Source organism: Neoarius graeffei, chromosome 19 (genome assembly GCF_027579695.1).
Source record: "Neoarius graeffei isolate fNeoGra1 chromosome 19, fNeoGra1.pri, whole genome shotgun sequence".
Classification (NCBI taxonomy): domain Eukaryota; kingdom Metazoa; phylum Chordata; class Actinopteri; order Siluriformes; family Ariidae; genus Neoarius; species Neoarius graeffei.
This window is the reverse complement of record NC_083587.1, coordinates 11,150,609-11,178,196: the sequence shown is the minus strand read 5'-3', so window position 1 is coordinate 11,178,196 and position 27,588 is coordinate 11,150,609. Positions and strand designations below refer to the sequence as shown.

The window sequence follows — 27,588 nt, the reverse complement described above, 5'->3', positions numbered from 1 at the left end:
GTGCGACTTATAGTCCGAAAAATACGGTAATTATTTTATTTTCTTTTAAGTGGCGGTAAATTATTTAAAGGACAGGAACATTGACTCAAAGCATTTAGTTGGCTGATCCAAGTTCGGTGGGGTCTGATGGTGATCCAGTCCAAGTTGATAACTCTGGGAGACTACTGACAAATCAAATCAAGTTTATTTGTATAGCGCTTTTAACAATAAACATTGTCGCAAAGCAGCTTTACAGAATTTGAACGACTTAAAACATGAGCTAATTTTATCCCTAATCTATCCCCAATGAGCAAGCCTGTGGCGACGGTGGCAAGGAAAAACTCCCTCAGACGACATGAGGAAGAAACCTCGAGAGGAACCAGACTCAAAAGGGAACCCATCCTCATTTGGGCAACAACAGACAGCCTGACTATAATATTAACAGTTTTAACAGGTATAACCCTCAACTGTCCTCATGGGGCCGTCCTTCACAGGAGCGGTGCGATAAAACTCTGACCAGACACAGGGCACCAGGATGGATCAAGCAGGTCCGAGGGGCAGAAGAGGCCAGCATCTCAATCCCAGGATCAACATGTAACTCAGAGGGACAGATTGGGGGGGGGGAAGAGAGAGAGAAAGAAAACACGTTGTTAGGTATGCCCTAAAAATGTCAAGTATTAAATCTGTGTGGTAGGCTCGCAGAGACGAGAGTCTTTACATCAGGCATATCACACAACAATGGCATGTTAATATGGTAAAATATATCATGACCTGCTCTGGCTGGATGCTTGATTGGGTGATGGGAGCACACTCCTCAGCAATGATGAGATGCAGATGGGACCCTTAGGGCTGGCCAAGACAATTCAGTTACATTTCACCGGGTCTGGGACATGCGACAGAATGTCTGACGGCCGATTCCCTGCAGGCTACGATAGCCAGTCGAGGTCTCCACCCTCTCCACCAAAAGATTTCCTGTTGACTCCATGTAACTCAGAGGGACAGATTTGGGATGGGGGGGAGGGAAAGAAAACACAGGTGGTTAGGTATGCCCAATGTCACCTGAATAAGTAGGAACAGTATACATATTGCACCGAGTACAAGCAGGGACTCCGGCAACTAACTATGACAGCATAACTAAAAGGAGAGAGCCAGAAGGTAACACAGGCATGAGGGAGCCCCGGGACATAAAGCAGCCAGCCACTACACCGTCAACAAACTCGAGTGAGCAAGCGAGTGGGGACTGACAGCATCCATACATCCCAGTTTACCAAAACACTCTATGTCTGAGGACCCTCCAGATCTACTCCTTTACCTCATAAACACCATTAACAAAAGGCTTGACTAAACAGATATGTTTTCAGCCTAGACTTAAATGCTGAGACTGTGTCTGATTCCCGAACATTACTTGGAAGGCTGTTCCATAACAGTGGGGCTTTGTAAGAAAAGGCTCTGCCCCCTGATGTAGCCTTCACTATACGAGGTACCAGCAGATAGCCTGCACCTTTTGATCCAAGTAGGCGTGGCGGGTCATAGAGGAGCAGAAGTTCACTCAGGTATTGTGGTGCGAGAACATTTAGTGCTTTAAAAGTCAATAGTAGTATTTTATAATCAATACGAAATTTGATTGGGAGCCAATGCAGTGTGGATAAGACAGGCGTGATGTGGTCATATTTTCTAGTTCTAGTAAGGACTCTTGCTGCTGCATTTTGAACTAACTGGAGCTTGTTTATGCACTTATTGGAACATCCAGACAGTAAAGCATTACAATAATCCAACCTGGAGGTAATGAAAGCATGGACTAGTTTTTCTGCATCATGCAATGACATTAAATTTCTTATCTTTGCAATAAAAAAAATCTTTTCTTATCTTTGATAAATCTTTATGCAGTAGTTGGTGTGAATGTAGTTTTGATGCAGTGGTGTGGCAAGGTACATATATTATTGCTCAGACACATTTTGAATCAGATGAGATAATGGTCTGAGGTAGCTTCAGACTGTGGAAATCTGACTATATTTTCTATATTTGATACAAATGCAAGCATTATATTGAGAATATGAGCAACATTATGAGTGGGTCCTGTGATGTTCTGCTTCACCCCTACTGAATCTAGAATGGATATGAATGCTGTTTTCAGAGAGCCTTCCAGGTAATCAAAGTGAATATTAAAGTTTCCAACAATTATTTTTTGTCCAAAGAAACAACCAAGTTTGAGATGAAATCCACAAATTCGGAAAGAAATTCAGAATATGGATCACAGGTCTGTAAATAATACAAATTTATAACAACTTTTTAACTTTGGGAAACAGAGGAATGGGAAGCAGGCTTCAGAACAGGTGAGTTCCTTTATATTTTTGTACTTTGTACACTTTTCAGTGACAAACACGCGATAGGTTGTCACAACTTTCTCATTCCTGACTATCTGAAAGACACCGAGATACAGGTTAATAGACAGCCAATAATTTGACACAGGCGCACCTCATCACATGTTACCTGCTGGTTCAACCTGCCTCCTCAGCTGCCCCCCCGGCGGGTTAGGTAATCCACCACAACCATCTGTGGACCATCTCAAACTTAAATGGCTGAAGGGCTAGAGACCAACGAGTGATCTGCGCGTTGGCATCCTTCATGCGGTGGAGTCACTGGAGCTGGGCATGGTCAGAACAGAGGGTGAATGGGCGTCCTAGCAGGTAGTAGCAGAGAGTGAGGACTGCCCACTTGATGGCCAAATACTCCTTTTCTATGGTGCAGTACTTCGACTCTCACGTGGAGAGCTTGCGGCTGATGGACAGCACTGGATGCTCCTCCCCCTCCACCACCTGGAACAAAACAGCCCCCAGTCCTCTGTTCAACGCATCAGTCTGTAAAACAAAAGGGAGTGAAAAGTCAGGAGAATGCAGCAGTGGGGTCCACACGTAACCGCTTTTACCTGAGCAAAAGCCCGTTTGCATGGCTCCACCCACTGGACTGGATCTGGCGCCCCCTTTTTAGTGAGGTCAGTCAGCGGGCTGGTGATGTCCGAAAAGTTAGACACAACCCACCTATAATAGCCAGCCAGCCCCAGGAACTGCCTCACCCCCTTTTTGGTCTTAGGTTGCAGGCAGGCCACAATCACTGCAGTCTTATCAATTTGGGGATGGACCTGCCCATGACCCAAGTGGAAGCCTAGATACTGTACTTCCACCCATCCAATTGCACACTTTTTTGGGGGGGGTTTGCTGTGAGCCCAGCACACCTCAGCGACCTCAGAACTACCCTCAGTTGTTGTAGGTGCCGCTCCCAATCATTACTATAAATGATTTATATCATCTAAGTAAGCCACATGCGCATTGTGGGGAAGGAGAATTTGGTCCATGAGATGCTGAAACGTCCCCGGAGCCCCAAACGACCCGAAAGGAAGGGTGACAAATTGGTGTAAGCCAAATAGAGTGGAAAAGGCTGTTTTCTCACAAGATAATGGAGTCAAGGGGATCTGCCAGTATTCCTTTGTCAAATCCAGTATTGCGTAAAAGCGAGCTGCGCCTAACTGATTGAGCAGTTCATCAATGCGGGGCATCAGATATGTGTCAAGTTTACACACAGAGTTGGTTTTTCTATAGTCTAAACAAAACTGGACCAGCCCATCGGTCTTGGGTACCAAGACCACCGGGCTGCTCCAGTCGCTGTGCGACTCCTCAATTACTCCCATCTTAAGCATAGCCTGAAGTACATCCCACACCACATTTTTCTTGTGTTCAGGGAGCTGATATGGGTGGCTGCGCACGACCACCCTTGGGAGAGTCTCAATGTGGTGTTCTATGAGATTAGTGCAACCAAGGAGGGGTGAGAACACATCGAAGAATTCCTCCTGCAACCTAATTACCTGTGCTCTCTGGGACGGTGAGAGATGACCAGGATGAATTGGGCCACGCTTTTTGGACTTCCCTCCAGTCCCAGCTTCACCCTCTCCGTAACTCCTGTCGCCAGAGTGACAGGAACCTCCTCTCTCCACGGTTTCAGGAGATTGAGGTGGTAAATTTGACGCGTCACCCCTATCTGGCCGTTTGACCTCATTGTCAACCTCCCTAATTTGCCATGTGACCATGGGCAGTAAAATGGGAGACTTTGTCTCCCGGTGCAAATTCCCTTAGTTGTGCCCCTCTGTTGTACAGGCGAGCTTGACGTTCTTGGGCCTGTAGCAAATTCTCCTAGGTTATGTGACTCAATGCATGGAGTTTTGCTCTCAGGTCAAGAACATTATTGAATTTCATTTTTACTTTGAGAAGGATCCTCCTCCCAATTTTCTTTAATAATGTCTAAAGGCCAATTTATGCTGACAACCCAGTCCTCGCAGATAGCATCGCAGACAGTGTCTGCGTAGCCCCCCCACCTTCGCAGACGCTCTGCGCGCACCTCCCAAAAATTGTGACCACCGCAGAAGCCTTGCAGACAGCGCTGCAGACAAGAGGGCTCTGATTGGTCCACTCTACATCCGCTGTACACGCACTTCCGCTTCCCTACTTTCCCGGTTTGGTTAGTTTTCACGACCGGCATTTTTAAAAACACGAGCGAAGATGGAGCAGCATGAAGAGCAGTTGATTGAGGAAGTACGTACATCTATACGACTCCAGTTCTAGTCATTATAAGTAACCGGAGGATAAACACTCCACTAACCACACCCACCAACTACTCCTAGCGACTTCGCACCCCCTTGCGTTGTGCCGGTGAATAACATCGTGCACGCCTATTATCCCCGCTCAACAATAAATTACAACTGTCTGCGAAAAGCTATCTGCGAAAGCCTTGTCGCACGAGCATGCAGAGGCCGTTATGCCGCTTTTCCACTACAAACGCGGCTGAGTTGGGCTGAGCCGTGCCGTGCTGAGTCGGGCTGAGTCGAGCTGAGCGGGGCTATTGAAGTTGCATTTCGACTACAACTGCGCTGAACCGTGCTGGCTGGAAGTGGGTGGACACATTGGGTGGAGTTAGCGAAAGTGGGTGGACATCACGTGATGTCGTTAAGCAGCGCAAACAGTGACATCAGTGAGCTTTTAAGCGGTAGTCTCACGACCCGAATAGTAAACAATAAACATGGAGGACATGGAGTCGTTAGTGTTGCTGGTCTTGGTTCTGTGGCTTGTTGTCACCGACAACACCAACAGATACTGGCAAGAGCGTATAGATGAGGCGAGGCGCATAAGGCTTCAGAAATTCTCATAATTCTTCTTCCGGGTTTACGGTGTTTACAGATCCCAGCGTGCTCGCGGGGCATGTGTGGGCATGTGAAGACACTCCTCCTCACCAGTCAGTGCACAGGGGAGTGTCTGCTCACGCCCCCAGCCTCACTCGGCTCGCTTTGGCTCGCTTCAGCCCCACTCCAAAACGGTGCGAGTTTTAGGGGCTAAGCAGGGCTGAAGCGAGCCGAGTCGTGCTGTTCTTTGGTAGTCGAAACGCGAGCCGTGTCGGGCTGAAGCGAGCTGAAGTGAGCTGAAAAAGGGTAGTGGAAAAGGGCCATTAGACACCATGGGGCTTGTGCCCAAACAGCAATTCAAATAGGGAAAACCTGGTGGAGGCTTTGGGACCTCGTGCACTGCAAACAACAGAGGGTCAAGCCACCTGTCCGAATTTTCAGCATCCCTATGAATGAACTTACGACTCATGTTCTTAAATGTTTGGTTAAATCATTCTACCAGCCTGTCCATTTGTGGATGATGAACACTAATACAAATCAATTTAATCCCCAATAATTTGTGTAATTTGTGCAGTGTATGTGACAAATTTAGTGCCTTGATCAGTCAGAATGTCTTTTGGAATCCCGACTCAGGAGATAATGCGAAATTGAATTGAATCCCTTTATTGTCATTGCACAGATGTACAACGAAATTTTAGTGCAACTCCTCAAGTGGTATATCCAATATAAAAATAAAAGTCTAATATTAAATAAGTGTAATATAAAAAATATATTAAAAATATAAAAACACATTTTAAATTTTAAAAAGGCTAATATGAAATAAGTAATATAAAACAGCACACATCACATATAGCAGACATCGACATAAAACAAGTTAATATATAGATGAGTAATTACACTTGTATTGCACAGTCCAGAAAACATTGCACAGAATATTGCACATACTTCAATGAAGAGTTGAGTTGTTTTATGGCACTTGGATAAAAACTATTCATGAGTCTGGAGGTGGGGGCCTGTATGAATCTACTGTGCCTTCCAGAAGGCAGCAGCATAAACAGGCTGTTTCCTGGGTGAGAACAGTCCTTAATGATGTTTTCTGCACGGTGCAAGCATCTGGTGTTTTATTTATATATATTATATATCTGTCAGTGAGGGCAGCTGTGTCCATATAATGTCCTGTGCCGACTTCCTGGCTCTCTCCAGAGCCTTTTTGTCAGCCATGGTGCAGCTCTTAAACCACACCAAGATGTCGTGGGTGATGATGCTTTCCACAGAACGTTTGTAAAAGGACAACAGCAGTTTCTGGGACAGGTTGACTTTTCTCAGTGACCTCAAAAAGTACAGTCTCTGCTATGCTTTTTTTCACAAGAGCAGTGGTGTTAATAGTCCATGTGAGGTCCTGAGAGATATGTGTTCTCAAGAATCTGAAGTCGCTGACCCTCTCCACAATGTCCCATTTGATGTAAAGAGGGGCAGGTTCCTCCCTCTTCATCTGAAAATCTATCACCAACTCCTTTGTTTTAGAGGAGTTGAGTACCAGGTTGTTGTCAGAACACCAAGCAGTGAGTTTCTGAACTTCATCCCTTTAGGCAGTCTTGTCGTTATTATATATCGGTCCTACCACAGTAGTGTCGTCTGCGAACTTAATAATGATGTTGCTGAAAACATGGGGGGGTCACATGGGACCGACGAGCACGATGGTCAGAGAACTCTGAGCTCTTCACAAATCCCCAAACTCTGTTAATTTTTCGGGCTCTTTGTTTTCCAATTTAACATTTATCGACGGCATAGGTATAACAGTCTACAATATGTCGAAGAGTCAGACTCGGTTTTCGTCTCCGAGTGCTTCTCCCAGAGGGAAACGTTTGAAGTCTGCCACGGATGGTAGCAGTAATGACGCCATCTTGCTAGCACTTGAGCAACAACAAGGTAAACTTGAGGCTATGGTGGAGAGGGTGCTTCATGCCGCACTTGGTAGTGTAAAAGACTCGGTCAATGCATTACAAAAGGACTTGGTAGAACATATGACAGCGATGAAAGGCCTGGGTGAGAAAGTGGACCGCATTCAGTCAGAAACTCGGGGGCTGAAACGAGATTTTATTGCCGTCAAAACAGATGTGGAAAAGCTTCAAGACAAGCTGGCAGAGTTGGATGATCATGGTAGACGGAACAACGTGAGGCTAGTGAATTTAGGAGCGAACAGAGAGGGAGGAGATGCCATCAGATTCCTGCAGGAAATGCTGCCTAAATGGATCCCCTCTCTTGGAACAAAAGTTGTACAGATTGAAAGAGCACATCGAGTCTACTCCAACCCGCCCAAGAAACCCAATCGTCCTCAGACTCTCATATTCAAAGTTCTAAATTACCAGGACCGTCAGGCCATTCTGCAGGGCGCTAGGCAGGCTAAGAACAGCGGCGCTCCCATCAGGGATGAGGGCAGGGAGCTACTGTTCTTCGCCGACTACAGTAAGTCCACTAGCGACAAGAGGGCAGCATTTAAAGCTGTGTGAAAAGAGCTGTGGGCGAAAGGACTATCTACTTTTCCTGATTTACCCCGCTACCCCACGAGTTTCCTACCGAGGTCAGGAGCTGTCGTTCGAGACAGTACAAGAGGCGGAGAAGTTCAGCAATGGGCTGCCCGACCGAGCGAACATCACCAACTCTCCAAGAAGGAAGCTAACATTCCCTGCATTGAATGGAGATAGCATTAATGCTAACATGGAGGATATGAATGCTAACACGGAGGAAGACGCACCGGCTGATATTGACTGATTTGAGAACTTGGACTTTTTGTGACATACTGCTACCGAAAATTGCTAAAGTTGGACATGTCTACAATGATTCGTAAGCATATCTGCATGCATGATATATTCACCCTTTTATGTGGGAGCTTTTCAGTTCAGTTTACTAGCGATGGTTGATCAAGTTCACGGTAAGCTAGCTCTGACTTGTTAAACGAAAATCCACATTGAGTTTTTTTTTTTCTTTTCTCGTTTGCTTCTTATTCCTTTGCACTTTATTCAGTTTGGACATTTTGTTTTAGCAATGAATATTATTTAGTAAGGGGGGCCATCTTACGAATGCTTTTGTTTATGGGGAAAGTGAGCTGGGGATTTTGACTGCGTTATGTGGTTTACACGGGTCTGTGCTAGACAACGGTGGGTGGGATGGGGGGGTGTCAGGGTACGGGGGGGAGATAACCTTAGATACAGGGTCAATGACTCAAAATATTACGTACTTGTAAGGGACACAAGATTAATATCGGACGACAATGGTTATCATTATTATGTTGGAACGTTAAAGGTCTCAATACCAAAACAAAGCGTGTGAAATGTTTAGACTTCCTGCGAAGGCATAATGTAGACATCGCGTGCATTACGGAGTCTCACCTGAAGATAGATGTTTCGCGCATGCAAGATAAGACATACAAAATCGCTGTTTCCTCAAGTGCTGTATCTAAAACGAAGGGTTCAATGATTATAGTTAGACGAAATTTAGACGTAGTTATTGAGAAAACTATGACTTGTCAGAGTGACTTGGGTCTGGGTCGTTTATCCTTAATCTGTACTTCAGTCCAAGGGAAGAAAATCGCTTTTGTATCTGTATATGCGCCTTCCGTGTATGATGCCTCATTTTTCCCCTGGCTCTCAGCCACTCTATTACCATTCTCAGAGTATGAGCTGATTGTTGCAGGCAATATGAATGCAGTGCTTGATGTTAAAATAGATAGGTCTTCTCATATAGTGTCTGCCACGCAACATCAGGCATCTAGTGACCTTAATGCATTTTTGACTAACCTCAATCTTTTTGACACATGGCGTTCACACCACCCAGATGTCAGAGATTACACCTTTTTCTCCTCTAGCCACAAAATTTTTTCCAGAATTGACCATGTTTTCCTATCACATTCTCTTAACACAGCTGTACATTCATGTTCCATTTTACCAATGACAATATCTGATCATAACCCTGTTCAAGTCGCAATTGATGTGGGGATCAAAGTTACAAAATCACCAAGGTGGAGATTTAACACTAGTCTTTTACAAAACGAAACATTTCTCACTGAATTTAAAACAGGACTACTTGACTTTTTAGCCATTAACAGAGACTCTGTTTCTGATCCTATATTTGTTTGGATGGCTACAAAAGGATTTATAAGGAGTTTCTGTATCTCCTTCTCATCTCACTTAAATAAAGTCAGAACCCAGAGAGTAAAAATGTTGGAACAACAATGCGATATACTTGAAGGTCAACTTAAAAAAACCTATAGTCGGTCAGTAGAACACAGATTAACAGCAGCTAAACATGAACTGAATGATTTATTACAAAGAAAAGCAGAATTCCTCATTCATAGGGTTAGACAGAAATACTATTTTCATGGAAGCAGGCCTAGCAAACTTCTTGCATTGAAATTAAAACAATGTGAGAAATATACATCCATAAATTCTATTAGATCTCCTGAAAGGGAACTAGTTTTTGAGCCGAAATAAATAAATAAATAAATTATTTAAGTCGTTTTATCAGGACTTGTATTCTTCTACTGGAACGTTTGAATTGGACAGATGCCATAAGTTTTTGGATGCCATAAATATCCCTTGTTTGGAACATTCAGACTCTGAAGAATTGGGTAAACCTATTTCTCTAGAAGAGCTCCTTAAAGCTGTGAAAAGTCTGACCAGGGGAAAAACACCTGGGCCGGATGGTATACCTCCAGAGTTGTTACTACAGTTTTGGGACAGCCTAGGCCCAGTATTGTTGGAGGCCATACATGCAGCGGTGGACCAGGGTTATTTTCATGACCATATGAATTCCGCACTCATATCTCTGCTACCAAAGAAAGGCAAAGATCATACTGAATGTGGCAATTATAGGCCTATTTCTTTAATAAACTCTGATCTCAAGTTATACTCCAAAATATTAGCCTCAAGATTGGATAATTATATGGGAAAGCTCATACATTTTTATCAGACAGGGTTTATGAAGGGACGATTAGCTGCAGATAATATACGTTGTTTGCTCCATATTATTGATCATTCTCATGAGGCGGATTCCCCATGTGCAGCTCTGTCACTAGACGCAGCTAAGGCGTTTGACACAATCAGTTGGGATTATTTGTGGGTAGTTATGGATAAATTTGGGTCGGGATTCAAGTTTATTGATGTGGTTAAAGTTCTATACAGAAACCCCTCAGCGATGGTATGCACAAATGGCCTACACTCTGATCCATTTTCAGTTTCTAGAGGTACACGTCAAGGCTCACCTCTTTCTCCTGCCTTATTTCTTCTGTCCATTGAACCGTTAGCACAGTATTTCAGACAATATCAGATTATTACACCTGTCCAAATCAAGGGGTCAAGGCATGTGATATCCTTGTTTGCGGATGATATTATCTTATATATGTCAGATTTGCAGAAATCACTAAGTGGTTTACTCCCCGTATTTGATGAATTTGAGGCTATATCTGGTTATAAAATCAACTGGGACAAGTCTGCTTTAATGCCACTCAATAACATGGCCAAGAACGTTGCAATACCCTCAGTGATTCCTGTAAAATCAGAGCTAACTTATTTAGGTATAAATGTTAAGACATCACTCCCTGAACTGATAAAGTGTAACTAAAGATGTGCAGTGGGATCTGGCCACTTGGAGCAAAATGTCAGGTTCCTTACAAACTAGAGTCTCTGTAATAAAAATGAATGTCCTGCCTCGAATAAATTTTATTAGCATGATGCTTCCACTGCCACCTCCAACTGACTATTGGAAAAGAGTAGATGCGCTTTTACACAGGTTTATATGGGATGGGAAACACCCCAGAATACGTTTCTCCACTTTACAACGTTACAAGTCTGATGGGGGACTCTCACTGCCAAATTTCAAATTATATCATCAAGCTTTCCAGTTGCATCTGGTGAAAATCTGGTTAGATTCATCATCACTAACCTCTTGGAGGGAGATTGAAGATGGCCTAGTGCATCCTATAAGACTCCAAGATGTGTTATTCTCCACTTTGTCTAAAACTAAACATATTGACTGTTGGGTTCACCCAGAAAGAGACCCTGATTCCTTCGTGCTGATGCCTTCCCTTCGGGCCCGAGGACGAGTCAATCGCTCAGAAACGGACAGGAGAACACGTGTGGGTTGTTCACATGCCAGTTTATTCGCTCGCTTCGTCAGAATGAAAACATTTGTGGGAATGTCTTATAGTGTTGCTATGTTTATGTTTTGTGTGTGTGTGTGTGTGTGTGTGTGTAATGGGTGTGTGTCTATGTAGAAGTGTGTAATGATCTTGAATCAATCATAATATAATATATTTTTGCTGACAGTAAGGTACAGATAGATATCAGAGTTTTGGCTTATAATTAATATTATGTCTGATTCTTGGAATAGTATGGAATGTTAAACATAGATACTGTAGAAGGTCAAAGGCACACAAAGTTTGCACAGAAAGGATCTGAATAATTCTTAATAATTAACATGAATAATTCTTAACACATGAATGTGTGGTCAGTCAGTAAATTACATCTTGATTATCTTGATTCCATCAACATAAGTAAAATAACAAATAACAGTATGCTCTTAATAATGCTAAAATAAGGAATGTTATAAGAGAATAAACATAAAAAAATAAGAACAACTTAACCACGAGAATATGTCTGAAAGAGAGAGAACAATTAAACAACTAACAGGATTAAACTTATAACTAAATTAGGTTAATGCTCTTAAACTAAAAATCCTTAGAATCATAAGATCTTAATTATAATTATAATGTCATTATGAAACTAATCTATGAAACTATGAAACTAACATTAATCACGGAATGCATTCATTAATTACGGGGTCTATAAAACTAACATTAATCATTACCATAGTATATTTCAATATATTTCAGTATATTTCATAGCCTTTGTGAAGCCATGACCTAAGATTCAACTGAATGAATAAGCATGATCATGAACTTTAATTCTACTATTTCTGAGTGTGGTCTGACACTAAGACAGACCTTCAGACTCTGTTTTCAAAATACACATTCAAAATACACATTCATAAACAAAATGTTCCCAAACATTGCCCAATGCCCGGCCGGACTAAGGTCGTTTGGTCATTTCATCAGAATAAGGAGAATTAATATTTTTCACTAATATTCTACATACTACATATATCTGTATCCTTATTCAACCTACTGATTCTGATTCATATTCTGATCATAATCTACATATAATAAAATTTGACCCCAACATTGACTTTGGTCCTATAATACAGTATACAATTAGAAATTTCAGAAGAATAGAAAAACAGGTTAGATATGACAAGAAAGCAAACACACACACTCCTCTCTGGAATAATCATGGTCTGACTTCTGGAAAGACGTCTTTTCAATCTCAGTCATGGGTTTCTTGTGGTATTCATACACTGGGTGATATATATAACAGGGATGGACTGATGAGTTTTCAAAATCTTTGTCAACTTTTTGATATTCCTAAATCTTCATTTTTCCTCTATCTTCAGTTGCGGTCAGCATTACGTGCCTTATGGGGTACCATTGGATTCAAATGTGCAAATTCACCCGGTTATTTATAAATTACTGATCTCTCCCTACAGAGGATTTGTCACCTTTTCATATAGATGGCTCTTAGAATCGTCCTACTTTACCATTTCAATAGAAGCTAAGTGGGAAAGCGATTTAGAGACAGACTCTATAGACTGGAAAGGGGTATGGGATAATATTTTCAGTGCATCAAAGAACCCTAATCACCAGCTGATTCATTTCAAGTTTTGTCACAGGGCATACTGGACACCCATTGATAGGTTCCATGCGAAGCACACGAAGAGTCTATGCTGTAGTCTATGTAATAAAGATATTCCAGGTACATATAAACATATGGTTTGGGATTGTGAGGAAGTTCAGTTCCTTTGGAAAGAGGTAACTTTTATTTTGTCTGAATTATTAGAATTAGATATTCCTTTACTACCAAGCTTGTTGTTACTGAATGATGACTCACAGTTTGAATGTACAGAGAGACAACGAAAAGTGTGGCTTGCAGGCCTAACAGCAGCGAAAAAACTCATTGTTCAGAGGTGGCTTCCCCCACACAAACTTCCTATTAAAAAGTGGCTGTTGTATTTTCAAGATGTTATAATGATGGAATTATCCACGGCAAGAATCCATGGGGCAAGAGTCTCAACAATACAAATGTGGGAAAAAACGGCAGAGGGGGTTACAGACTTATTGGCGAATCATACACAATGAAATATCTCACATGCTTTGTCTTTTTTTTTCTTTCCTTCTTCCATTTTGATATTTGATGTCATTATAGCATAAAGTAAATATCATGCTTTGACTATTGTTAGTCAACTCTTTCTTTTATTTCATTTATGACTTATTGGGTCATGTGATGTGTATCTAAGGTTGTGGGGGGTTGTGGGTGGGTGTTGATCACTGACTTTGTAATGTTACTGTCTCCCATCTTGGGATCTTGTTCTTAAATAAAAAACAGTGAATCTTAAAAAAAAATAAAAATAATGATGTTGCTGTCATGGACAGGTGTACAGTCATGGGTGTATAGTAAAGGACTCTGTACACAGCCCTGGGGGGGGCACCAGTGCTGAGGGCCAGGACTGAGGAGTGGTGGAACCCCAGCCTAACTGACTGTGGACTGTCTGTTAGAAAGTCCTTGATCTATCTGCAGATGTGATGGCTGACACCCAGACTGTAAAGTTTGGACATCATTCTGCTGGGCGTGATAATATTAAAAGCAGAACTAAAGTTCACGAAGAACATTCTTACATATGAGCCGGGTCATTCCACATGCGTCAACACACTGTGGAGGGCTGTGTTGATGGCATCTCCTGTCGACCTGTTGGCTCTGTATGCAAATTGATGCTGATCCAAACTGGGAGGGGGAGAGGCTTTGATGTGTTTTAGCATTAGCCCTTCAAAGAACTTCATAACCGTTGAGGTAAGAGCTACAGGTTTGTAGTCAGATAGGCTGCTGACAGATGGTTTCTTAGGGATGGGCACAGTGGTGGCAGATTTGAAGTATTTGGGGACAGTACAGGAGGCCAGAGAGAGGTTGAAGATAAAAGTGAATACCTCAGTCAGCTGGTCCGCTCAGCCCTTCAGTCCTGGGATACCGTTGGGACCGGCAGCCTTCCTGGGGTTCACACCATGGAGCACTCTCGACCACCTCCATACTCACTGTGAGTGCCAGGTCGCTCATGGGTGATAACAGTGTGGACCCAGTCTCTGCCTCAGTCACCTCAAAACATGCGAAGAAATGGTTGAGCTCCTCAGCTAGGTTCCTGCTGGTACTGGTGTTTGAATTTGTGGAGCCCTTAATGTTTGTGGGGTGCTGGATTCCCTGCCAGATGCGCCGGGGGTCCCCCTCGCAGAAGTGTCCCTCGATTTTTCCTACTGTAGGCTGCTTTTGCCTCTTTGATGCCCCTTTTAAGGTTGGATCTGGCAATGCTGTACACTTCCATGTTGCCAGACCTAAAGGCTGTGTCACGGTCTCTCAGCAGCTGCTGGACATCTCTGGTCATCCACAGTTTGTTGTTTTGATAACATCATATTCATTTCTCAACAGTGACCTTTTCAATACAAGTATGAATGTAAAACAAAACCATGGATGTATAGTCCTCTAAATCCTGTTGTGCAAATAGGTCCCAATAGGTGCACTCAAAGCAGTCCTGCAGTTGTGGAATTGCGTTCTCAGGCAAAATCCTCATGTGTCTCACTCTAGGCATAGTTTTCTTAATGAGAGGTCTATACGCCGGGGTGAGAAAGAGGGATAAATGGTCAGGCTGGCCTAAGTGAGGATGGGCAGAGACTTTATAGCCTTCCCTAATGTTACTGTATATGTGGTCCAGTGTGTTTTGACCTCTCATTGGACATGTAACATGCTGGTGGAATTTAGGGAGGACGGTCCGTAGGTTTACAGATTTCAAGTCCCCAGCCACAATAAAAATCCCAACGGGATGCAAAGACTGCAGTATGCTAATGGCTGTTAGCAAGATGCTACATTAGCATACTGCTACATTAACATTCGTGCTGGGTGGTATGTAAGCAGCCATGACAATAACAGTAAACTCACACGGCAGACAGAAAGGCCGGTATCTCATTGTGACAAACTCCAGATCAGGTGAGCAGTGTCTCTCAATCACTGTAGCATTTGTACACCACCTGTTGTTAGAGTAGATGCACAGCCCTCTGCCTCTGCTCTTACCGGACTCACCATTGCTGTGCATCCCATTAGCATGATAGCCTTGTCCGGGACTCTCGAGTGCAGCCACGTCTCTGTTATCACCATCAGCAAGCAGTTCTGCACTGATTTTTGTGCATTGATGATCAACGTTCGCTCATCCATCTTATTATTAAGCAATCTGGCGTTGGTCAGGAAGTTGCTGGGTAGCACTGGCCTGTGCAGGGCTTTCCTCAGTCAGGCCTGAATGCAGGCTCTGCAGTCGCGGTTCTGGCATTGTTCCCTGCGCTGCCTTTTGCATCTTCCGCCCGGTATGGTGATCCATGAATACTCCGCTGGTCATGCGATCTCTGGCGGCAGATAGTCGATGTAAAAACTTTTGGTGGAATCCGAGTCACCACACAGTGTCCCAGTCCTTAACAAGTCTTGCCATTTGTATGTCAAGGTTCCCGCCGATGAAAAAACAAACGACAGACAAAAGGAACAACCGCATCGAGGAGAGCGAAGTCGCTGCATTCTTATGCGCCACCATCTTGCAAAGTTTATGGGAAGAGCACCTCCGCAACACTGTGCTGAGATATTGCAGAGAGGTGCTGCTTCCGGGTATCGCGTTGCATGATCCACAATGACTAATACAAAGCGATACCCGCGTGCAGATCAATCTAATGGCCTGATGAGATCCATGCCAGTTCTTTCTAAGGGGATCTCCATCTGTGGCAGTGGGCTCAATGGCACTTTTGGTGTGGCCGCTGGATTTACCAACTGACATTCACGACAAGCCGCACACCACTTGCGGTCATCGGCACGAATCCCTAGCCAATAGAAATGGGCCATGAGTTGATTTAGTGTTTTATTCTGCCCCAAATGCCCAGCCATAGGATTACGATGAGCCACATGGAATAAAAGTTACCTGCGACTCTTTGGGACCAACATCTGTGTTATCTTTTCCTTAGTTTGAGTGTCCTGTGTGTTGAGTGTCCAATACAGCCTATCCTTGATAACACAAAAATGCAGGCAGGAAAGCGCAATGTTAGGCTGGAGGATTTGACCATCAATTACTTTCAGTTGGTCAAAGGTGTGTCTCAGAGACTCGTCACATGCCTGCTCCAATGGGAGGTTCCCTAAGGGATTCCCCAAAGAGGAAGGAGGGCTCTCCCCACTCTGTGTTGTCATGACGTGGAACTGATGCAGACGTGCCTGAAGCCGCCTCCCCAGCCAACGTTGCAGCAGGATCCTCCAGGGATGTGCTACTGCCGGACTCGCCCACGATTATTTGTTTCATTAATGTTTTAAACCCTGGCCAGACGGTCCCCAGGATCAGTGTGTGAGTGAGACTCGAACTAACTGCATGGATTAAAGTTTTCCGTCGCTACGACGGATTTCCGTCAACTGGGAGCACTAAAGATCAATAATGAGAGTGATGCAGATCCGAGGAAAAAAGGGGGGTAGGCCCATAGGTCTGACACCGATGTGATTTAGAACTTCACCAAGCTGCTGTGATTGCCTGTTGTTGAACCCTTTCTTGTGCTATGTTTGAGTATATGTAAAGGAATCAGTTGTTGCGCTAGATAGACCTAAATAAATAAATACAGCCTACACTACTGTCTAGTCCCGGGGAGGCTGGGCGTAGGCAGCGAGCCGCGGTGCTCGGCTTGAGTTTCGTTTCTATCGGCGGCTCCAGCCCAACTTTGGACGCTTGTAACTCGGCCAGGGGAGGTCCCAGCCTCTCCAAACTTGGCAGCCAGCGACCTCTGCCCTCTCCCCAACGAACCAGGGCGGGCCAGCCCCCGCCTCGGGACACAATTCACCCCGAGGCGAGCCGCGGCGCTCCGCATCAGTTTCCTTTTAACGGCGGCTCCACTGATGAAACAATTTGGCTGTCCTACTACTAGGCAACTACTTGCCTACTACTACTACTACTAGGCCTATTGTAGTAGTAATAATAATAATGATATTTGCCTATTGAAAGGTGATCAGGTGAAAAATCTAAACAGCCCTGTTGAAGCCACAGCAAGATCTATGCTATTAAGCCTTTTGTAGGTTAAACAGGCTTCGGCAGACAACGTTCTGGAAAGGCTGTGTTTTTCTTTGGTTTGATTAGCCTACGATTTAATCTTTAAACATTATGGTTTCAGCAGTTCGCTTAAACATTGGAGGCTGCAAGATTTCCCGACACTTGTTTAAGATGCCAAACTTCATAGTAAGGAGAAAATACTTCCACAGTATTTAGTGCCTCGTCAGTCTCAAAAATTAATAGTGAAGGACCAATGCAAATTAAGTCCCAAAAAAACATCTCGTAGGCCTATATTTTACATTTTCAAAAAAGTCCGGAATTGGAAGTTGGTCAGTGGAGTGTAATGAAGTGTCTCATTCACTAAGCACAAAAGGTCGGAAAACAGTGGAGAAAACAGCTATTGCTTAAATAGGCTACTAATGGTTTACATTAGTAATTTAATGTATGTGACAAATAAATTCATTGATTAAATAGATAAAAAAGCGAATACTCCGAAGCTCAAAATTCAGGAAAGTGGCTCCGGTGTCGCAAGTGCACAAGAACAGTTATTTGAAAGTTAACCTAATGAATTTGCGCGTGTGATTTCATGAAGAACCGGGACAATTGGCATTCGGTGAAAGTTTCACACCTATGACTCATTATATTCGCGCGCGCCCTCACGCCCACTGTTGCTTCGTTTTCCCGATTTACACGAGTGTCTGAAGATGGAGTTTTCAGAAATCTCCACTCTGCCCAGAGTTTGCGAAAGTAGCTGTTTTCAGTGACTGAAACCTCCGTATAGGTGTGAATGAGAGGTGCAACCGAATAAATAAATATGCGTCTTTTTTTTATCCGGCTATATGTAGGCTATCCCTGCGCAAAGCCTCTAATGTTGAAATGGTAGTAATATTTGTTAAAATAATAGTAGGCTAATTTCCACATTAATTGGTAAAATGGCCCAAGGGATGTGATGGGGGGATGGCCGTTTTATAAGGGGGATGATTTGAGATTTTTATTTCAGAAGGGGGATGCCTCCCCCCACATCCCCCCCTCAACTCGAGTACTGTGTATAAGGCCATATTTCACCTGACATAGGCCCTTCGATTTCCATCACTAGAGCACGTCAAATTATTTTCGGTTTTGCCAGCATGGACGCGCTTCTTTTAAATGAAGGCACAGATGTGTCAGACATCGACAAAATGGTAAAGAATAAGTGGAGATGGGCTTGGCGAAATGAAATGGGCGATAATGGCAAGCTCCTGCTGCTGTGCCAAGGAAAAAGAAACAAAAACAGGCATCAGGTGTTGCCAAACTAGATGCCTTTGGCTTCACTGCGAAGAAGCAGAAAAAGTGAACTTTCACTTTACTTTTCTTGTTTCCTGGCTTTATTTCAACAGATTTTCCTATTTTTCTTTCTGTTCCACTCTTCTGAAAGCATGGTTCAAGTTCGACTGCACTTGCACTTTTCTCTGAACCACTGTTGTGCATTACTAAAGTATTGTTGAAATAAATTTGCACTTTGCGCTGAAAACTTGATGTTTCATCATGAATAGCCAGTAATGACAATGCTAAAGTCTTGCTTTAGTCATTTGTTAAAATTATGTAAATGTACTATAAGTAGGGGCCTAGGGGATAATGGACAACACGGCGCTTAAAATTTGACGCATCACTGACATGGTAGGGGCCAACGACATGGAGCTTTTTTTTCAGTCAGATGATTTTTTTTTCTTTAATCCATGTAACTGCAGTCTCTATGCTATGCTTTTATCCACACAAGTGGATAGTGATGGGCATTGGCGGATATTTTTGTACATCACTGTGCACACACTTAACCTTCACCAAACGTTCATTGCCCAGTGCCCCGCATGGAGTCAGGCTTTGATGTATGGAGGTCTGATTACAACCTGAATCCACCAAAGCCTGATGTGTACCCCCTTGAATACTCTCAGCTATCCTGTACACCCCTGCTCGATCAGGGGAAGCCTGAAGTGCATCGCCGGATGCGAACCAGTAGCCCCGCCTCCTTGGGGAAGTGCTAATTCCCCACTTTCCCTCCACGTTTACAGACCTGCCCGGACCTGCTCGTGGTTCTGGTGGGCATGGATGAGTTCATTTGTGGGGAGAGAGAGAGGGGGTTAATGGCAGTACAGATTAGGGCTGCACAATTAATCATAATAAAATTGCGATCTCGATTCACACCTCTATGCAATCTCATTTCTAAATGTCAACAATTCTTCTGGAGTTTATTACATCAGCTGCATCAAAACAAGTGCTCCTACTTTTCCAAAGGGAATCTCAAGCGCCCCCTAATTCTGCATCATCTTTGCTTTCTTCCTCAACCAATGACAATGCAGCTTTTCACCATGTGGTGCAGTGTAGCAGAAAGGTGGTCGTAGAGGAGCAGAGAAAAGTTTATGGTAAGAGGAAATAAAAAAAAAAAAAACCTGAAATGAATCCAGAAGAAAACCCAGCTGATAGTGGTGTGGACCAAGTGATCAATCCCACTGTGCTCATACCAAAAAAAGGTTCCATTCAGTGGTGTGGAAATATTTTGGATTTAGGCAAGACGATGATAGTTAATCTCAAATACATTGTAAGCAGTGTTTTGACGTATCAATTTTTTTAATTAGCTTTTTACAATAGCAAGATCTGTATACACTGCTCAGCGTAAATGAGTACACCCCCTTTGAAAAGTAACATTTTAAACAATATCTCAATGAACACAATTTCCAAAATGTTGACAAGACAAAGTTTAATATAACATCTGTTTAACTTCTAATGCGAAAGTAAGGTTAATAATATAACTTGGGTTACACATTTTTTCAGTTTTACTCAAATTAGGGTGGTGCAAAAACGAGTACACCCCACAACAAAAACTACTACATCTAGTACTTTTTGTATGGCCTTCATGATTTTTAATGACAGCACCAAGTCTTCTAGGCATGGAATGAACAAGTTGGTGACATTTTGCAACATCAATCTTTTTCCATTCTTCAACAATGACCTCTTTTAGTGACTGGATGTTGGATGGAGAGTGATGCTCAACTTGTCTCTTCAGGTGGTGTAGTGGTTACCACGGTTGCCTCACAGCAAGAAGGTTCTGGGTTCGAACCCAGCGGCCGGCAAGGGCCTTTCTGTGTGGAGTTTGCATGTTCTCCCCGTGTCTGCGTGGGTTTCCCCCATAATCCAAAGACATGCGCTTAGGTTTATGGGATGGCCTTGGGCTGAGGTGGCCTTGAGCGAGGCACCTAATTCCCAACTGCTCCCTGGGTGCTGTTAGCATGGCTGCCCACTGCTCTGGGTATGGGTGTGTGCTCATGTGCATGTGTGTTTTCACTGCTTCAGATGGGTTAAATGCAGAGAGGAAGTTTCACAATTGTGTGATGAATAAAGTTGTGCTTTCTTACTTTCATGTTATAAGTTAAACTGATGTTATATTAAACTTTGTCTTGTCAACATTTTGGAATTTGTTTGTGTTCATTGAGATATTGTTTAAAATGTTACTTTTCAAAGGGGGTGTACTCATTTATGCTGAGCACTGTATATGCATACATTATGGCTTGGAAACCACTACAGCTTGCGCCAATTACAGTGGCCCCATTGTATAATCTGCATGTCTTTGAACTGTGGGGGAAACTGGAGCACCCAGAGGAAACTCACGCAGACACAGGGAGAACATGCAAACTCCACACAGAAAGGCCCCTCTTGGTTGCGGGGTTCGAACCCGGAACCTTCTTGCCGTGAGGCGACAGTGATAACCACTACACCACCATGGTACATCAGCACCACATGATAACAACACCAATTTATACAATCACCTTAAACGTCACCACAGAGTGCAATATGACGAAGCTGTAAAGGGCAAAAAAACAGCAAGTGAAAAAATGTCTGTTGCCCGACAGCACAGACATTGATAACCGAAACCTTGCACAATGCATCACCATACCCATCAAGCTTCCATAGGCATAAGGAGATAACAGAGGAGATCACATCACTTAGCCAAAGATATGACCTCCATTAACACTGTACAAAACGAGGGATTTAGGAAAATGATCAACACCTTGGGCAAGCGCTACTCAATGCCCTCCCGCAACTGTGGGAAAGATGGCTTGCTTCAGGTGCGGGTACTCCAGCCTGCTGGTGGCCGGGATCTGTCAAGCCGCGAGCTGGACTTCCCCCGACAGGAGTGGCAGAAGGCAAGCCACCCACTGAGAGGTTGACCACAAGCTCGCCTCCGTGACATGCTCAAACACTTCATGGAAGGCGCAGTGATGCGCTATTTTTTTACTCCGACACTTGTTGAAAAATCAAGTCAGATTTCTACCTTGTGATGTTTGGGCCATACTGTATGTTGAAGGAAAATCAGTGTTTTGGACTGGTTTGTTGCCATGATGTACTCAGGCAGACCAGAAATACCCCTGGCAAATCCCCAACCACAACAAACGCTCTCAAGCAGTTTGCTGTTGCACTGGTACCATGACACTTCAGTGCGCGGGCAAGCACCCTTGCACTGACATCACATTTACCTTAGCAACTGTAGCTAGGCTATGCTTGGGGGACAAGCAAACTTTGCTTACATACTGTTCACATACTGAAGCCAAGCGAACATGTCCGGTGTCTATTGCCTGAAGAAAACCACAGCTAAAAAAAAAGCTGTACTACCGTATTACTTGGATAATCTTCGTCAGAAAGAAGCAAAGGATAGACCACAACAAATGTCACTGCTATGAGTCTCACATTGACAATAAAGATATGTACAGTAAATGTTATTTTTTTGTAAAATGATTTTAACAATGATTTAGTATTTCTTATCCATTTATTAGCCAGCTTCACTGTCAAAAAAGCCCAAAGTCTGTCAGCTCCAGGGGGGCTTTGCCTCCCTGGCCCCCCACCGGGGCTCCACCACCCCCGCCACCACCTTTTATTTTTGAAAAGTGGAGAACCCTGAAATAACTACATAAGATCAAAAGAAAACATTACAATAAGATTGTTTTAATATACGTGGTCATATATGAACAACAAGGATCAAAGTACAGGTCATTTTCAGCAAACACATAATAATAAGCATATTTAATTTGACAACTTTTAAATCATGGAATGTCTCTGAGTTAGTGTACTTGTGGGTCTGAAATAGGGATGGCGAAAACTAAAAAAAAATCTTGACCGACCACCGAGCCTCATTAACCGGTTAAAGTCGGTTAACTTATGAGTTTAAACAGGGATACAAACGGCGCGCCTTTTTCACGGCTCGTGCAGATCCGATTTTTTTTTTGGGGGGGGGGGGGCGTTGGAGTGTCTGAATAATTTCATCAGAGTAAATTCTGTATTAAAATTACTACATAAGCAAATGCCGTTACAGTCCATGAAAAAGCCGTGAAAAAATCGGCATCTGCACCTTTAGTTTGTGTGGAGAGATATGATCTGCAATAACATGCATTGTTGGCTACAGACCGAAACATACTTTCAGAATGCACTGGCCAAGGCAGGACTAAACTCGATGTGCCTTCTAATAATAATAATAATAAAAAAAAAAACAGAATAGTAATTTGTAAGCTAAAAAGCCTGTGTCTACACTTTTTCTTTCGCCGAGTGGCAGCGGGAGGGCGGGACATGACTGAATGGGTGTTTCTGATTTGTCAGCTGTCTTTAACTGGGCCGGGACATGACTGAATGGGTGTTTCTGATTTGTCAGCTGTCTTTAACTGGGGCGGGAGGGCGGGACATGACTGAATGGGTGTTTCTGATTTGTCAGCTGTCTTCAACTGGGGCGGGAGGGCGGGACATGACTGAATGGGTGTTTCTGATTTGTCAGCTGTCGTCCTTACACCGCATGGCATGCCCAAGCGTTTACAAACACAAAATTCCAGGTTCTCCGCTCCAAAATTGGCAGCTTCAAAACGATTGATTTTTTTTTTTCACCGACAACCAAAAAAAAAATTAACCGGTTGACGTTGATTCGGTCAACCACCGGTCAAACGGTCATCGGTTAACATCCCTAGTCTGAAATGTAACTGAATAAGTCAACATTTTTCCACACTGTGAGCAGTGATATGGCTTGTATCCTGTGTGAATGCGCTGGTATATTTGGAGATGGCTCTGCATCATAAAACGCTTCCCACAGTGTGAGCAGTAATATGGCTTCTCTCCTTTGTGAACATGCTGGTGTATTTGGAGACTGCTCTGATGAGAGAAACTTTTTCCACACTGTGAGCAGTGATACGTGTTGGAGTCAGTAGTTACCCTTTGTGTTGGTGTGTGTGTGTGTGTGTGTGCACCTTCTACTGGCCTGGAGTGTATTGTGTCCAGGGGAACGATAAATACCTAGCTAGGAAAGGACCAGGTGTGGCTGATTGGAGGCAACAGCTTCTTATGTCTGTCTCCTGCTGTGCTCCAGTTTACCATCTTGTAGGGGTGTAATGGTACATGTATTCGTACCACGCTGTTTCGGTACAGGACTTTCGGTATGGTGCAGATGTGTACCGAATGCAATTTTTAACAGTAACATAATTTAACTGTAATACATGTATGTTGGGGGCGGCACGGTGGTGTAGTGGTTAGCACTGTCGCCTCACAGCAAGAAGGTCCTGGGTTCGAGCCCCGGGGCCGGCGAGGGCCTTTCTGTGTGGAGTTTGCATGTTCTCCCCGTGTCCGTGTGGGTTTCCTCCGGGTGCTCCGGTTTCCCCCACAGTCCAAAGACATGCAGGTTAGGTTAACTGGTGACTCTAAATTGACCATAGGTGTGAGTGTGAATGGTTGTCTGTGTCTATGTGTCAGCCCTGTGATGACCTGGCGACTTGTGTACCCCGCCTTTCGCCCGTAGTCAGCTGGGATAGGCTCCAGCTTGCCTGCGACCCTGTAGAAGGATAAAGCGGCTAGAGATAATGAGATGAGATGAGACATGTATGTTGTTAGCATGAAGAACTTCAAACGTACTGAATTCATGTCCAGGTTTTTGTGTTACACCTAGATAATCATTATAAATAACCGCGACGCCTCCTCCTCTAGCAGTTAGACGAGGCTGGTGTATATAACTGTAACCAGGATGACTAGTTGCATTTAATGCTGTACACTGTGTGAAGACATGAACACAGACACCTCCAAAGATGGAGGGATGTCAGAAGTCCGTGTGAAGAAAGAGGAGACGCTGGAGCTGAACATCTCCAACCATGGAGACGACCTCGACAACCCCCCTGAACGTCTTTCCATTAACATGGAAGATCATGACAATAAAGCCTACCTCTGTAAGACATCAGCCCTCTCTGGTTAATTAATGTTTTCATCCATGTTTCTGTTAAACAGTACATTAAACTCCTGATCAGTGATACGTTCATTAACAATTAGCTCTTCAGATATAAGAGATCTAATATTTAATCGTTCTACGTTTAGATCAAAGGTGCTGGCAGTGGCTGTACAGTCAGTATGATCTAATTTTATATTAATTAGATTACTAGAAAAAACTTTGAGTATTTCTCCTTTTTTGTATAGCTCGGGGAACAGACACAGTCTCGACATAGTGGAACCTGAGTGATGGCTCTATGCAGCTAGCAGACAGTCCGTTTAGTCTGTTTGTCTGCTCCGTGTCTTTGGCTCTGGATTATCACAGATTAACTAGGCCTGTTCTGAGACTATGAGCTATGCTGTGAGAAATGAGAGCAGCACCTTCCCGAGTGGGATGGAGACCGTCTTGCCCTAACAAATTTGTTGTTTGATCTTTAGCTGTGTGAAGACATGAACACAGACACATCCAAAGATGGAGGGATGTCAGAAGTCCGTGTGAAGAAAGAGGAGACGCTGGAGCTGAACATCTCCAACCATGGAGACTACCTCGACAACCCCCCTGAATGTCTTTCCATTAACATGGAAGATCATGACAATAAAGCCTACCTCTGTAAGACATCAGCCTTCTCTGGTGCTCAGTAACACTCACTCACTACGTTTACATGCACATAGAGAGAATCGAATTTCTGCCGTTGCTCGACTGAAATCGAAGTTCAAAATGCCATGTATACACCTTAATTCGGCTGAAATTGAACCGAACTTGATTTCTTGGAATCGAGCTACACGACCTAGTTTATGCGATTTCTGCCGAGCTACTTAGTGCATGTATACCCTATTGAGCTACGTATTCGAGCTACTTACTTCAGCACTGCCCCTTCCGGAAGTGACAAGACCACAAGGGAAACACAACAGCCTCGGTCAGCATGACAACGAATCATGACAACGGCATGAATCTTTTCTTTTTGTGGCATTGTTTGCACTGTTAAAATTTAGCTCACTTACTGTATCACCAAATACATCTGTACAGCTGTTGCATAGCTGTGAATTGTGTCGAAAAAACAGCCTCGGTCGGCATGACACTTCACCTTAGCCGCCCACTTTATTAGGAACACTTCTGTTCGTACATACAAACTACAAACACTCTTCTTAGAGTTTAGAGTTTATTTTATTTTTAAAAGGGACAGTGTACAAATTAAACATTATCCTTGTGGTCAGGACAGATGTCTGTACCAGGTTATAGCAGTGCATGCTAATTTCCGCCTGTAGTCACTTTGTTTATACTCTTGAATAGCTCTTCTTCATGATGATAACCGGAAGTGTACCAACACGATGGGGCGTGTAGCGCCACCTGTGGCTCGGGTGCACAATGCACCTCATAACAATAGCTCGATTTAAACACTGCATGTAGGATTGGATTTCTCTGGCACCCCTGCTGGGACCTTCAGCTCGATTACCGACAGCAGCTCGATTTGGATGTGCATGTAAACGTAGTCACTGTTTATTCTACTCTACACACTAACTAGTGCACTTAAAGTCCAATACAGTACATTTGGGATGTAGCCTCAGTCTCTGATTATTTAATCAACAAACTATGACAAAATTAAATTGAATTTGATATTTTTATTGATGGTGTGAACTTTGTCTATAGAAAGTGTAATATGGTAGCAAGGAGTGAGAGAAACAAAGTAATTATATATATATATATAAATAATTTTTATTTTCTTAAAATACATTTGTCATTAGGGGTGGCACGGTGGTGTAGTGGTTAGCGCTGTCGCCTCACAGCAAGAAGGTCCTATGTTCGAGCCCCGGGGCCGGCGAGGGCCTTTCTGTGTGGAGTTTGCATGTTCTCCCCATGTCCGCGTGGGTTTCCTCCGGGTGCTCCGGTTTCCCCCACAGTCCAAAGACATGCAGGTTAGGTTAACTGGTGACTCTAAATTGACCGTAGGTGTGAATGTGAGTGTGAATGGTTGTCTGTGTCTATGTGTCAGCCCTGGGATGACCTGGCGACTTGTCCAGGGTGTACCCCGCCTTTCGCCCGTAGTCAGCTGGGATAGGCTCCAGCTTGCCTGCGACCCTGTAGAAAGATAAAGCGGCTAGAGATAATGAGATGAGACATTTGTCATTATGAAGAGATAATGTTAACCTGAACCAAAAAAGTGTGGAATATCACACCATGGGTCATGCTGTTATATAAAAATATATGGCGGGTGATTTTATTTTCATATAACAGAACAGCCCAAAGTGTATTATTCCCCTCATACCACAGTGATTTGCCAACAATTAAAATTTTTAATTTATTAATGAATGACACGTCGCATGTTTTTTATTTGTTTCTGTTTACATTTAGTATTACAGAATGTCTGTCATTCTCTCCAGCCACTCCTGTGTTTTGTCCTGAGACAAAAAAAAAAAATGCAAGTTCTTGTGTGACTGAGAAAACCAGAAAGCACAAACTCCTCTGTCCTGAAGACTCCCCTATCATGGGAAACTTACTGACTGATATCTGGGTCTCCTTCAGTAAATGTTAAATAAACCTGTCCTAATGTCTTCACCACATTAGAAGATTATAGTTTTTTTTTTCCCACCCATTTTCTCCCCAATGTTGTCACCTGCTAGTACCCACCCACCAGCCAGGTCTCTCTAACCATGTGAGTGAAGGCTAACACATGCTTCCTCCCAGACATGTGAAGCCATCAACCTCCTCTTTTACAAATGCAGCTCATGCTCCATCAAAGGGTAGCAAAACACACCCAGAGGAAAGTGCTATGTGCTCTCTTCTCCACATGCATGAGCTCGCAGAAGACCCCAATTGGCTGTGATTAATACAGGAAAGAGAGAATGCCCCTTTAGTATTCCTCTGGAATGGGATGTTCAATAAGCACATAGGGATGTGATGGACAAGTGTCCAAATATCTGTATACGGATTTAGGGGCATCACAGGTTCTGGATTCGATTGTGAGCTCGGGTTG

At 43.5% G+C, this 27,588-nt stretch overlaps 2 protein-coding genes across 7 annotated transcripts in view; one reads left to right on the top strand and one right to left on the bottom strand.

The window, feature by feature from the left end:
* LOC132867674 (zinc finger protein 585A-like) overlaps window positions 1-27,588 on the bottom strand; it is a 1,308,017-nt gene that overhangs the window by 772,469 nt on the left and 507,960 nt on the right. The gene's annotated exons all lie outside the window — the stretch shown is intronic.
* Window positions 1-27,588, top strand: part of LOC132867667 (zinc finger protein 585A-like) — a 150,502-nt gene that overhangs the window by 47,099 nt on the left and 75,815 nt on the right. For 4 of the 6 annotated variants that reach the window (XM_060900635.1, XM_060900637.1, XM_060900634.1 and 1 more), the window contains exon 2: window positions 25,055-25,226. The exons of the other annotated variants lie outside the window; for them this stretch is intronic. In XM_060900635.1, the coding sequence (XP_060756618.1) occupies window positions 25,067-25,226 (160 nt within the window). In that variant the 5' untranslated portion in view covers window positions 25,055-25,066. The remainder of the gene's footprint in view (window positions 1-25,054; window positions 25,227-27,588) is intronic. 6 annotated transcript variants of the gene reach the window in all.